The 15,348-nt window shown below is 43.2% G+C and overlaps 1 protein-coding gene across 1 annotated transcript; it reads left to right on the forward strand.

Annotated features, from left to right (window-relative positions):
* The first annotated feature begins 3,114 nt into the window (after positions 1-3,114).
* LOC123074007 (tau-cadinol synthase-like) lies at positions 3,115-9,020 on the forward strand. The gene is made up of 8 exons (XM_044496970.1): positions 3,115-3,145; positions 3,227-3,375; positions 4,381-4,642; positions 4,857-5,232; positions 6,174-6,392; positions 8,109-8,244; positions 8,400-8,648; positions 8,736-9,020. The coding sequence occupies exons 1-8, from the start codon at positions 3,115-3,117 to the stop codon at positions 9,018-9,020; spliced, it is 1,707 nt and encodes a 568-aa protein (XP_044352905.1).
* The last annotated feature ends 6,328 nt before the right edge of the window (positions 9,021-15,348 follow it).

Genomic DNA, 15,348 nt, shown 5'->3' on the forward strand with positions numbered 1-15,348 from the left:
ACCCCCTTTCAAAAAAAACAAAAACCTCAGCTCCTGCCAGGTGCTGACGCGTGGATGCCTATTGGTTCCGGTTGGTGGCACCAACCGGGACCAAAGGCCCTCCTGCCTGGGCTCCCCGCACCGGCCACGTGGACGGCCTTTATTCCCAGTTCGTGTAAGAACCGGGACTAAAGGGTTAGGGCATTAGTAACGACCCTTTAGTCCCGGTTCCAGAACCGGGACTAAAGGCCCTTATGAACCGGGGTAAAAGCCCCTTTTCCTACTAGTGTTGCGTACACATCGAACAAAGATTTTGCTGGCATACAAACATCGTTTCCAAGTTACAATAGCAAGTTTGTATTGTGCCCTTGCTTCTAATTTGTAGGGTCTTTCTTGTATTTTCCGGCAAAGTGTTTTAAATCGGTAGTATACAAGGCACTTGGGCAGGAGAAATACAAGTTGCTCCCAGCAAATGGGAAGGCAAAGGCACATTAAGAACTTGCGGCTATCACATGTGAACAATGTTTGTGTGGGAGGAAAATCTTTGCTTGGTGTTTGCGAAAGATAGGGCTAGTTGTTCCGTCACAAGTAGTGAATCGGGTGAGTGTTTACTACCTCGTCTATCTGATTCATCATGTTAGTTTTTTAGTCCATTGGCTCATTTTGTTAAAACGGTACACAGCCTTCATCTGATGTTCTTATTTTATGAGCAACACTATAGATGTTACCGTCAAAGTAGATCCTTTGAACGGTAATGTATATAATGATGAACTCTTCCATGCATCCTAGAAAAACCCATATGCTAATCGAGTACTAATGAATTACTGGGATAGGGTTGGGGACCGCGTGTCATCTCTCTTAAGTTGATTCGAGTTCACATCCGTATCTTTGGAGCGTTACTTACTCTTCTTCTGCAATAATAGTACAATGAGGCAAAAGACTTAACAAGCTAGATAGATGAACAGACGGACGGGATATTGAATGCTCATGGGATCAACTATTTGCGGAAGGATAACTTGCTCTTTCCCTTCCTTTCGTACACATCGAACACAGCTTTATCAGGTTTAATACCTGGTCTATCTGATTTATCAGGTTTGCTCTTTGAGTTTTTTGACTCATTTTGTTAAGGGTATGCCTAGGGCACATCTAGATGTTCTCTAAAACCGTACACCACCTTCGTCTGATGTTTTTATTCTATGAGCAACACTATAGATGGTACCGTCAAAGTAGATCCTTTGAACGGTAATGTATATAAGTTGAACTCGTCAATGCATCGATCCTAGCAAAACCCATATGCTAATCAAGTACTGGTGAATTACTAAAGTACTAATTATGTAGTGTGAACATTCATGCATAATTTTAAAATGCGTGTTGTGTATATTGAATTTCCTAAATTGTTTTTTTGCAAAACGCCGTCATGTCAGCACAATTGTTGCCATGGCTGCAAAAAAATTATTTGGCATGCCTAAGCTTTCAGTGCCGGGCGCTCCAGTAAGCACGCCACTGCAACTAGAATAAGTAGTGACAGGCACGTAAGCACTGCCCGCCACTGCCAATATTCTACTACTGGCGGGCAAACTCCACCATTCGCCACTGATGAGGCTCTACTAGTGGCGAGCGCCCGCCCGCCACTGATGTGGTCATAGCAGTGGCGGGAGGTCGGTGGCGGGCGCCCCTAGGAGCCTTGGCCGCCACTGCTAGCCTTTTCCCATCCGCCACTGCTAGGCATTCCTGCAGTAGTGTATGCATGAGTTCCAAATCGTTAAATTTAGATGCAGCCCCTAAGAAACAATGCATTGGTCTAGTTGTGTCTTAAGCATTTATAGCTCCTATACATGAGAACGTGCTAAGAGACGGTTCATTGGAAGAGGCCTAAGTTTCGATGGTACCTCGGCTTTCCATAAGATAGTCCAGCCCTTCTCCTCTACTGCGTGGTTTAAAGGAGTTGTGTTTTCCTCAAGCCAACTTTCACTTGTGAACTTTGTAGTCACTAACATGGGATATGTACGGATCTGACTGAGACCACTGCTGTCCTCTCCAAGTTCCAAGACCAACAATTCTGAAGCCATGTACATAACAGAGTTCTCAGAATGGCATCCCCGTCCATGGGCGGGAAAGTATCACGGATTAGTCCCTCTCTCCATTGAGCTGAAGTTTCATCTATCAGATCTTCAACTAGTTGAGTAGCTGAATTGGTGAGGCATACAAGTGGTCCATGAATTCGTCACGGGGGAACCAATTTTGGCACCACATCTTTATTGTCGACGGGACACCTATCCTTCGAGTAACACATCCCTGCCATGGACTAAGGATCCACATACCTGGGATGGATAAAGTCCAGTTTCTGCTTCTACATAGACGCGTTGGGATCTAGGTGACCCTGACATGCGGGACCCTGGCGTGGTTGTGGCTACACATGAGGGACGACGTAAGTATGATGTGTGACCCTAAGATGTTGAGATCTAAGGCTGCTCATAGTGGAAGTATTATATACTAGCATCACGTATATGTTAATACCTCCATAGTGCATAGTATCTTAAGTTTGTCTTTAGATGACCTCATTTATATGATACACTAGTAGGAGGTCTAAAAGAGCGTGCGTATGGTTGGATGAAGTCTACAAATCCAAAACCGCTGCAGTCTAGGCCTCACAGGTCAGAACCCACATCGGCTTTTCCAGCTGTGAGATTCTCATCTTGAGCTGCTTCTAAGCTATCGAGGGCGATTGGCGCATCTAGGCAGGTATATATATAGGAGTCAACGCTACTCTAGAACCGGTGCTTGTTTAATAGTCGACTCCAACGAATTTTGTGTTAGCACTCGACTTAGCACTGGGTTTTGACCAACTCTGCGCTTGCTGAGGTGACCCTGACATAGTGGCTGCTATACACCATTGAAAACTTAAGTACAGTGAAATTTCTCCGGCTGCTAATGATGAGAAGATGCATACATATGGTGGCGGCTATGCATGAATATTCCAATGAGCCCCCTTGATATAAAGGCCTCTCAAACGCATGCATTCTCGTACCTCCCAAAGCTAACTATAGCGAGCTCGCTAGCTTTTTCCTGAAGAAGAACAGCACGCGACACTCGTAAGCTCTCATGGCATCCGCCGTTGCTGCCGGTGGCAGCGCCATGGCCAGAGCGTCCATCAAGGCTGGGCAAGGTCAGGCAACTTTTGTCTCAGCGACCAAAAGCCCAAGAAAACTAATGGCGAAACCATCGTGCTGTATGAAAATTGACGGAGGATTCGCCGGCGGAGCCCGGTCAGCTGTACAGGGTCGTCAGTCTGTGGCCTCGCCACTGGCTGCTGCCGCGGCTCCTGAAAAGCAGTCCGGCTTTGAACCCTCACCATGGGGGGACTTTTTTACTGGATATTTGCCAGAACCACTGCAGGTATACATGAAAAGCTGAAACCAAGCTAGCAAGGCTATTAAATCAAACCCCCTCCATTTCAAAATACAATGCATGTATTTCTTTTTTCGAAGTTAAATTTTGTGAAGTTTGACTAAGTTTATAAAGAAAGGCAACATCCACAATACCAAATAAATATCATTAGAATTATCATTAAGTATATTGTCACATTGTATTTATTTTGAATTTTTTAAATGCCAACATGCTGAAACTTCACCAGACTTTCACTTAAAATAAATCTAATATGCTCTGTATTGCGAAATAAACGGAGTATACCCACTGGCATCTTTCCAATCAAATTGGAACTTTGGCTCCTTTTGGTATTATTAATTTTGGTTAATCCTATGAACATGACACACCATGTGCCAAAAAGGTTTTTTCTTCAAAACAACAATATTTATACATGATTAGAATGAACTTGCTTTCACAATAACTAGATGATACGTTGTCCCATAAGAAAAAAAATTGATGTGCCCGAAGAATATGACAAAAGTGCTCCGTTTGTTTTTTTTTGACGAAAAAAAGGCTAGTGTGAAAAGGTAAGAAGAAAATGCCATACTGATGACGTGGCTCACCTTTGTTGAGAATCAATCGTGACATGATGTCACTAGCTAAAAATTTTTTGGGCTAATCCGGAGGAAAATGATAGTTAGTGCAAAAGAACAACATTAGCGGTATTACTCCCATAATCGTGTGTGCATAGTGACATACAAAGATTTCCCTTATGTTTTTGCGAAAATATTACACAATTCGTATGCTTATAATAGAAAGAAAAACATTGTATTTACATGCTTCTGTTATTCTCACATTAACACCATATGGTGACCGAACAAAAATGGCTACGAGTCTTATTCATTTCTAACATGAGTACATTTATACAGTTTTGGTGGGAAATTTCCACCACTATTTGGATACCAACTGGATAACTTGATCATGGATCTATGTATTGCATCCCTTTGTTTTGTTAATTTAAGAAATCAATTGCAGAGGTCTGAGGAATGGATGTTGGTGAGAGCTAATGAACTGAAGGAAGATGTATGCATGATGTTTAAGTCTTGTAACAACATGGCAACACAAATTTGCTTACTGGATACACTCCAACATCTCGGAATAGATTACCACTTCAAAGAGCAGATCGACACTATGCTAAGCCAGATCTTGGAGAGTGAATTTTTTAGTAGCTCAAGCCTCAGTGAAGTTGCTCTGGGGTTTCGCTTGCTTAGGGAGCATGGCCATTGGGTTTCTCCAGGTATCTAATTGTATCTATTTATCATAGCGTTGGATGATGCCCATGACATTTAGAGGATGTAGATTAACAATTGGCTAGCTGATTGAATTTTGAAGCTTTGATTAATTGCTAATTTTCTTAGTCTGCATGCCTTGGAGTTACATTATCTGTATTTCAAACAGCTTGACAAGGATGACATTAGATCTCTGACAAAGAAATCAATTTGTGAATGCAGATGTTTTCAATAAATTCAAGACACGAGATGGGGGCTTCAGTAAGGACATATCACATGATACAAAGGGGCTATTAAGTTTGTATAATGCAGCTCATCTTCATGTTCATGGTGAGCCAACACTCGAAGAAGCCATAACTTTTGCAAGGCATCATCTTAGATCAATGAGGGGTATTGATCTAAAGACCCCACTAGCTAATCAAGTCAAGCGGGCCCTTCACATACCACTGCCACGGGCTTGTAAGAGGATAGAAACACTGCATTATATCTCTGAGTACAAAGGAGAGGAAGGATATAATCCAGTTCTACTCAAGCTCGCAAAACTAGATTTTAACCTTTTGCAACATGTCCACTTGCAGGAGCTGAAAGCGATTACTGAGTAAGTTAAACTCTTATTTCTCTTTTGAATCACGATAAATTGAGATAATAATAATAATAATAATAATAATAATAATATGTGTGTGTGTGTGTGTGTTTTCATACATAGTGTAAATCATTACCAACAAAAGCTTTGTTGATTATGATACATCAAAGTTGAGCCATCTATTTTTTATACGGTTTCACAATTTCACACCCAACTTTAGTAAATGGACCACCACATAAATCACTCATATATTTCATGGGCCCTAAATTTAATTATTTACCTCAAAAATAATTACCTCTAATATAATCTTGTGATGTCATAAAAAAATACACGTTACTTCCTTATTTGAAAATTGTACGTTTTTACTTTCGGGCTAACAAGATTCAAGGTGGTCTTTCTCCATGTTTTAAAGTTTATGTAAGCTATCCAATGTGCTTTCAACAGGCTATCCTTACTCACATATATGAGAATGAGCTGGTAGCATACTTCTGATACCAGCCATCCAAAAAACTTCCATCAACAGCTCAAAAGACTACTGAAAAGTTTAAGTTGGATAAAATTATCTCCTATTATCATTTTTGTGGTGAAATTGATGGCCTAATAATTTCCTACACATTACCATAGATTTGGGTACTTATGGATAATTTTCTAGTGCATGCCTATTGTTCGTCATATTTTACTTGATGTGGCTTAAGAGAGAAATATTTCTAGCTATGTTGAACCTAACTTGGATAATTTATGCTTATTTGTTGTTTTCATGGAATACTTACTATGTGTGTAGAATTTAAAAGTGAAATCCTACATAGCATGTTTTTATATATTTATTCCTAATTGTGTTCATGATCTCATGGAACCCCTTATATTTATGGTGTGATCCATTTTTCTGACATGGAGCATGGCTAATGTTTACTAAATCAAAGAAATATATTATTGAAACTAATTATTTTATTGTGCAGGTGGTGGAACAGTTTTTCTAGAAATATTGGACTAAGTTATATTCGTTGTCGCGTGGTGGAGAGCTACACATGGGCCTCTGTTGTATATTATCAGAGAGGTTTCAAACTACCAAGACGTATTATCGCAATGATGATTGTTCTTATTACCACTGTGGATGACACATATGATATCCATGCTACCATAGATGATTGTCGGAAGTTACATGAAGCCATACAAAGGTTTGAGTGGTGGACATTATATTTCTTACTAATCAGATTTGTCTTTACCTATGAAATACTAGTAATTGTTTCCTATTAGCCATTTGGAAGCTCAACTATTTATACATAGGCCAATTATTTAGTATAGTGAACCAACTTTTATTAAAATTATGTCAGTCATAATGAGTACAAAGTTTAAAATGGATCTTCTAGATTGTGTATAGATACAATATCTTGGATAAGACATGAACACATATTTGATACGAAGGGTTCCAAGACGACACACCGCGAAGAATAGGATATGCCTTATATGCCTATGGAAGTTAGTAGGAGATAATGTAAAATGAAATCCCACATGGTGAAAATCGACCGATGAGATGGTCTAATGCACTACACAAGGAAATAATTCATCTCCAATGCAACACTATAAGCACATGGCCCAATTTTAGAAATGTATGCAATATGGAATGTGTCAATAAAAAATAGCAACAGTGATGACTGGTGTCGCTTGAGTGAGGCTGACACCCAACCATTGTTGTTAATTAGACGAGTTCAAGATACATCCGCCGCAGATATGACATTGTTAGCATGGATCTAACAACTTTTCTAGTAGATGAAGGAGCTGCCACCATAGAGTGGAGGTGAAGTGACAGTTTTTCGGAGGTGGGGAACAACTACATCATCAATGTCCAATTAATGGTTCGTTGCTAGAGGATGAGAGCCACATTTCTTCTCTGTCAAGGACGACCATGTCACAGATATGTCTATGTCGCTCAACTATAGCAAGCATGAGGTCACTGAGCTCCTCACGGTCATCCACTACCACTAAATGGTAACTTGGATGTGTCGGTTCTGAGGACACACATATGTGGGGATGGGAAGCTATCATTGAACGTAGGTAGTACTCTAGGTATCTAGATTTAGCCAGTGTTTGACGCATCATTAAGAGAAGGATGTTATGGGTTGTGACCTTCAACAATATGGTATCATTACAACATCACCCACATACCCGCTAAGACCGAATGTAGCTATGAAGTTGCACAAATGTGTATTTTCTGAACCATGTGCGATTGGTTTGTCATCGCACATAGTTGGGAGGTCATGTCATGGAGGTGGGGCAACACAAGGATCACATCAAAATATCTGGCAGCAATGGTTGAGACATGGCACAAAATTTACCTGATTTCAAGCACCCGTGGTGGGTAATAACCCTACTTCCCTCGTTGTCAATTTCTCATTATCTCAAAATATATTACAAGAGTATTTGGTGGCTAAAGGAACTTATAAACTAGCTGGTCTAGATCCCAGCGATCTCTAGTTCTCGGCATGGTTGGCGATGTAGAGTACTTTGAACCAATCTTCCAAATTGCTCATAGTTGCTTCGGAGTGAGTTGAATTGTGATTTGCATATTCCTTTTATGCCTTGGACCACAGCTCCTTTATATACACATCTAGGATTGCAGTACAAATCAGGTTGACTCACGCGTACTCCTGCCGTTATACGACAGAGAGAATAAAGTTCTGGTTAGCTCATATGAACCCATATTCCTCTGCGTATTCTTCCATCAACCCTGGTTTCCTTATTTTGTAAATTGTGAGATAGAATCTTGCAGTGAGATGTTCATCTTTTATCTGAATATGCCATCAGTAGGTCTTCATCTAGAAACAATTGTCAGTAACAAGCTAATAGAAGTGTCTCACTACTTTCTTTTGTGCCATACACAATTGGTCCTATAGATGGGATGAAAGTGCCGTTGATATTCTGCCGGAGTACCTGAAGAGGTTGTATATGGAGTTGCTGATAACATTTAAGAATATTGAGGATGAAGTGCCAGCCAACGTCGACTACAATGTTTCCTACCTCAGAAAAGCGGTAATACATACATGCCCTTTCTATGTTAGAAAATTTGAAATTAAAGAAATAAAATACATGTTATATATGTGACAAGAAAATATGATTAGTGATTATGCTTTAGCCCTTTTGATTAAGTTATTTGGCTTATTTTTTGCATGTACCCATGCATACAGTTTCAAAATCATGTTAGCGGTTATCTACAAGAAGCCGAATGGTCACACAATAATCACTGGCCAAAATTTGAAGATCAAGTAAATTTGACTAGCCTAACGGTAGGCGGACCAACACTATCGTTGAGTGTGATGGCAGGCGTGGATCGAAAAATAATGAAGCAGTCACTCGATTGGGCAGCTGGCGTACCCGACGTTGTCAGAGCAGGTGGAAAGATTGTACGTTTCATGAACGACATTGCTGCATTTAAGGTATAAATTTATATATGATTTGAAGATTAATTATAATAATATGTAAACACTTCATGTCATTTTACGTATATTAATAATGCCGTACAGCGTCGGAAGTGTAAGGGTGATGCAGCAAGCTCCGTGGAGTGTTACATCCATGAGCATGGAGTCACAGACAAGGTGGCCATTGCAAGGATCGATGAACTAATAGAAGAGGAATGGAAGATTTTGAACAAAGCTCGCTTTGAAAATCATGAGCTTCTCCCAGCCTTGCAACCAATTATTGATTTAGCACGCAGCTCGTCATTGTTCTATGATAATAGGAACGATGTGTACACACTAAGTACACATCTTCAGGAGACCGTCGAGAGCCTATTCCTCAAGCCCATCTAGCCTTAAGACCATTATAGTACGCAACCATTGGCTGTTTAATTCTTCCACCTATATTTTTTGTTCTTAGTTTCCTGATGCAAATTCAAACCTTACTTTCCCCAGTGAGTCGTGTGCTTAGATGCATGAGCCTGCTCCATGTGTGTCATCAATGTAAAATAAATGTTTTTCCCACAATGCACATGAGAAAATTGTCACATATGTTCAAATATCGTCATATTCTCATTTGCACCCAGGAAAACTGTCATATTCTGAAAAATAAAAATGGCATATTTCAGATCTTGACATGTTGAAATTTAAACTTATTATACAGTTGTCATCGTGGAGTGAATGTGACCTAAATGTGAGACCTGGGTAAATTTAATGTGATGTGCATGTGAGATTTGGTGATGACCAGTTTGCAATGAAACTATTCTGAATTTGATTTGTAGGGTTATCTGCAAACCATATGTGAAACTAAAATTTTATTTTATTTTATTATGTAGCCACTTTTGCACGTGAACCCGATAGGAATATATGCTGGTGCCAATCAGCATTGTGTATTATTATCCTAACCGGGTATGGATAGGAGTGCCCCGAGGAATATAACTGTGACGTTAATAATGTTGGTTGAAAGAATGTTATACTTTGCTTACATCATCATATGCATGTATACAACTACCCATCAGACTTTGCATGCTGTGATTGGGTCGTGCCAAGATGAGCGAATGTTCGCTCATTATGAAATCTGTAGAATTATATATCGGAGACAATTTTGTTTATGTAGCCGACTAGGGGCTGATTATCTTTGGCCGGGTTTCTACACGTTTCAAGGATTATGTCGTTCGAGGTTTTACAAACCAACTGAGGCCAAACTGTTCTAGCCAATTTCATATAATTGAGTTGGATAATATACGAGTACTATCTCCATGGTATAACCGACTTAGAGTTGTGTACTAGAACCAACTGGGAAATCATGTTATGTTACCAGCCACGTAAATAGGGGGACTGGCAAGGGCCGTGGCTCCTCCCGGGCCCTCACAAATACACGTATACCTGCTTCCTCATCCTCCAAATGTGCGAGAAAATTTGTTTGATTCAGATCATTTGGCCCCTTTTAGCATTACATGACATGTTTGAACCCTCTATCTTAAAGTTTTGGCCCCAACACTCGTGAGGACATTGCCGGCTTGGGCGGGAAGGGCATTGTTGAACCTCCTGTGATAACCATTGCCGCCGGATGTGAAAGGTCTACATCCAGGATATCTTCACTGATATCTTCACTCTAGAAAAAGGTAAAGCCCATGGAAGGCATTAGGGGTGAGGAATTGGCATCTGCCATCGCCAATGTCGGCTAGAAGGTGGCGACGCTCAACAATGATATCGTGATGTGATAGTTTTCCTGTGTCAAGTGTACATGTCAGGAGGAGTAACTTTGCAAGGCCGACCTAATCACTGGCCTACAAGGAGGCTTCTGTCTTGTTGGCCTCTTCCTGTCGTCTTGGATGTTGTAGTGGTTCATCAATGGTGAGGGCCGCATAAAGAGAAGCTAAATTAGAGAAATCTGGACCCTCCTTTTCCTTTGAGAAAAAGGGTTTCCCCCCGCTTTATTATATTATAAAGCAACGAGCCAAGTATCCAACAAGTCAGTACAAAGTACAATCAAGTCATAAATTCACGCTGGGGGCACAGCAAGACAAGCCTCAAATAAAGAGAAAAAAGCTAATCCGGCTCAGGAGGTGGTGGAGGTGGCGGCGGTGGTGGAGCAAAAGCTAAAGCCGAGGAACGAAGACCTCCAATGATGTTGTCGATGACGTCCCGATCGCACCGCTTGCTAAGCGGTCTCCAGAGCTGTAAGAAGCCACACATTTTATAGATTGCATCAGTCACACGAGAGGGAATCACGCGTTCTATGACTAGTTTATTGCGGGCACACCAGAGGGTCCATGCCAGGGTACCAAAGCCACCCAAGTGGGGGCGCGACTAGGACTGGGGAGCCTAAGGACCTTTCCGAACAAGTTCAGGAGGTTGTCGTGGCACCAATTGCCGCCAACCACCTCCCGGAAGCAGCTCCATAAGAACTGCGCCGCTGGGCACCGGAAGAAGATGTGGTTGCAGTCCTCCGGCACCATACAAATGGGGCAGAGGCCGTCCCTGGGGCCATTACATTTTCGTACCTCCGTGCCCGAAGGGAGTCGGCTTTGGACCCATTGCCAGAGAAATATACGGATTTTCAAGGGAAGTTTGATCTCCCAAATCACCGATAGTTCCACCGGTCCAGGAGTGAAGACAATCTCCTGGTATAGGGACCTAGTAGAGCATCTGCCGCTTGGCTCGAGATGCCAGGACAGCGAATCGGGCTCAAGGGAGGGGGAGTGGAGGGCAACACACTCAAGTAATTCGTCCCATTGCTCGAGCTCCACCGCCCGGAAGGTACGGCGGAAGGCGATCGCGCCCATGTCAGCCAAAGCCCCGGCCACAGAAAGCTGTGGGCGGGCACGGACCGAGAATAACTCATAAAAGCGTTCCGTAAAGGGACAGGTCCCGACCCACCTATAAAGCCAGAATAGGATGCCGGACCGGAGCCCATGTTAATGGAGGTCCCAATACGCAAGACCGGCATCAGACGGATCACTGGTTGCCAGAATTGGGACCCTCCAGATCTAGAGGCGAAGACCAACGGTTGTCCGTGGAGGTACTTCGCGCGGATAATCTCCGGCCACAGCCCACCCTCATCGGTTTGAATACGCCAAAGCCATTTGGAGAGGAGGGCAATATTCATCCGCTTGGATGAAATGACCCCGAGGCCTCCTTGGTCCTTAGGCTTACAAATCTCAGACCACTTCACCATGTAATACTTTTATTTATTGTTTTCTCCAGCCCAGAAGAATCTGGAGAGGAGTTTGGTGACCTCATGACGAAGGGATTCATGTAGACTATAGAATCCTATGGTGTACATCAATATGCTAATAAGGGAGGAGTTCATTAGAATCACTCGAGCAGCCTTGGAAAGCCATCTCCCCTGCCAAGGCTCCATCCTAGGTTGGAGCTTGGCGATTATTGGGCGGAAGTTTTTCTCCAGTAGAAGTGTGTCACTAATTGGCATGCCTAGATAAGTGGTCGGGAAGGATCCCAAGCGACAGTTCAAACGATTGGCGATTCCCTGAGCTTCCGCCTGGGAGTACCCAAGGACCATCACCTCACTTTTGGCGAAGTTAATCGTGACGCCCGACATCTCCTGAAAGCAGAGGAGGAGGAACTTGAGGTTCTGAATATCCTCGTCCGATCCTTCCACCATCATAATGGTGTCATCTGCATATTGGAGGTGGGTCAGACCTCCGTTGGCCACAAGATGGGGGCAAATACCCCTAATGTGGCCCCGCCCGTTTGGCCAAATCTAGGATCAAAGCAAGAGCATCAACCACAAGGTTGAAGAGAAATGGGGAGATCGCATCTCCTTGCCGTACTCCTTGGCCAGTCATGAAGTAAGGCCCAATCTCCCCACTTATGTTCACAGCCATACGGGTCACTCGTCACTAGCTGCATCACCCGGGTTACTCAATGAGAGTGAACCCACGCTTTAGCAACACCTCCCGAAGGAAGGACCAATGGACAATGTCGTATGCTTTATGGAAGTCAATCTTGAAGAACAAAGCGCAAAGATGCTTGCTCTTGACTTCATGGATGACCTCCTGGAGAACAAGGATCCCATCCAGAATATACCGGCCTTTCGTGAAGGCTGACTGGTTCGGGTGATGGATCCGGGGGGCGATTAGGGCCGCCCTAGTGGCATACCCCTTGGCCAAAATCCGAAATAACACATTGAGGACTGTGATAGGACGGAACTGCCGAATGTCAGCGGCTCCCAGCACCTTGGGGATCAGGGAGATGATCTCATAGTTAAGCCGGGACATGTCTAATGTTCCCCTAGAGAACTCACGGAACAGGTCAAGGATGACCTCCTTGACCATCGGCCAGAATGCCTGAAAAGAGCGACCAGCAGTCCATCGGGGCCCTGGGCTGAGGCCGGGTTCATGGCTTTGACAAAAGTCTCCACCTTCGAGACATCAAATGGGGCGAGAAGGGCCGCATTCTCCTTCGGGGAGATTTGTTGGTCGGGCGACCAAATGTGGTCAACAAGGGCGATCCCACCCCGAGGGCGCCCCGCACCCCTTTTCCTTTGATCAACGGGCCTCAAACCCATGGGAGTTACGAATAATTCATTGTTAGGTTTGCATCAGCCGCCCATGTATGCTTACGGAACTGGCTGCAATTAGCCGCCAATCGAAATACTAATTAACATGGGCTTCTATGTGTGTGAGAGCATGCAGCAAAGTTGTCTAGCTTACGGAACTGGCTGCAATTAGCCGCCAATCGAAATACTAATTAACATTGGCTTGACGTATTCGTGTGCGACCAGATCTAATTGCAGTTTGTGTTAAAATATTAAGGTCAAGGTGATTCATCCGGCTGCTAACGATGAGAAAATGCATATACTTATGCACAGTAAGTTAGCAGCTCTTAATTAGTCTCTACGAATGGATCCTGTGATATACCACAAGGAATCTTGCGGCCTTCCCTGTACGTTCCTTCCCAAGCTAATTGACTAAGTGCTGGCTTCTGAGCGTTTGGGCAATTTGTTAACTTAGCCAAGAAATACCACTACCTCTGATCCATAATAAGTGTCGTAGTTTTAAACTGACCCCAATTCAAAACTGTGAAACTTATATTGAATCGGAGGGAGTAGTTGTTTTGTGAATAGCGGTTACAGAACATTACCAGCCAAGCCTAGAAGTGTGAATTCCCTGATTTCCAATAAACCTGTCAAAATGCTTTTGAGGCAAGATATTTGTTGCCAAAAAGTTTTTCCTATAAGTCATCCTTGATAAAAAGTTGAAAAATGGCCTTTTCTAAGGAAGGCAGTATTTTTTTTACCTCAAGATCTTGAATCCCAAGTAGTGATTTGGTCACTGGGCAGAAAATTTGGTTACCGCCCGGTAATCGTGAATCCCGGTACCCCGCAAGAAATCATCGTACCAAGCAAAATAACTCAGTTTTTTGAATTTTAATGAATTTTTTGGATTCAAAATCCATTAAAAAATTGTCTGATAATTATTTTTCTGGTTACTGCTGTAACCGGAAATCTCCGTGCCCCACGAGATTTTTTTGCATCCAGAAATACAAAACCTTGATCCCAAGACCACCCTGATCTTTTGGGTGCCAAACGATATCCCATTTCACATGGTTGTATTTCTTCTTTTCACTGTAGTTTTTGCAAGAATAAACTGGAGCTACAATAGTCCAACCTATGCCACATTCATTTTTTCGACAAAGGGAATATATTCATATCGCGAAGATACCAATTATACCCGACCTCTGTACCAATAAGATGTCAAAAGACATCAAGGATACACATAGCCAAAAAAGAAGTGAAAAGAACAAAAGAAAGAAAAAATACCCCGCCTCGATGATCAATCACTAACAGCAGCACTCTAACCACCACCGAAGACAACACCCGGATTACAAAAGAAGTTCTCCAAAAGCAACGCCTCCAAGAAGGAAACAATGCACAAGCGTTGTCGTTGCCCGATCAAAGATCTTGTATTTTCGCCCTGGGGAAAGTCTGATTCATCTAAGAAACAATGTCTTCAAAAAGGTCATTGCCAGGTACAACCAATAAAGGCCAGACCTTGGGTTTTCACCCTGAGAATCGAGACTCGGTACTCGAGGAGCGCCACCAAAAATGTAGTCCTTCAGTGTTGCCGGCCCCACTTGCCGAGGCCGCTGTTACAAGTGACCAACCACCTGGCACACAGTCTTCATCGCATCCAAATATATTCTTCCGCCAAAGCTTCAAGACCTCCAATCACAGTCGCCATGACTTTCTCCACCTCTAACAATGCTATGAGAATCTTGATTTAGACATTTCTCATCACACCGATAAGAAAGCCAAGCTTCTCGCGCGCTCTCATAAGGCCGTGATGGCTGATAATTGTGCACGACCGATGCATTTTCGATCTGGATATCCAGAGGCGACATAGGCCAATCTGTATTGATCTCCGACGGGGAACACCGAACCTCATCAGTGGCAAGATCGAAGAGGTTGACATATGGCAGAAAGACGAATTGGTGGATGAAAAGCGCTAGGTCCAAACCACCACCGTCGCGCCGCTAACTCCCCCAGCCGAGGGCCACGGCGGAGTCGGCCGCCCGCGACCCACACCGCACCTAGCCCGCCTCGCTCGAGCCGTCAGATCGGCCGGAGCTGCCGCCAGATCGCAGTAGCCGGCGATCCCAGCCACTATGCAAGCACACCACCTCGACGTCTGCCACGCCACCGCGAAGCTGTCAT

Source organism: Triticum aestivum, chromosome 3D, assembly GCF_018294505.1.
Source record: "Triticum aestivum cultivar Chinese Spring chromosome 3D, IWGSC CS RefSeq v2.1, whole genome shotgun sequence".
Taxonomy (NCBI): Eukaryota; Viridiplantae; Streptophyta; class Magnoliopsida; order Poales; family Poaceae; genus Triticum; species Triticum aestivum.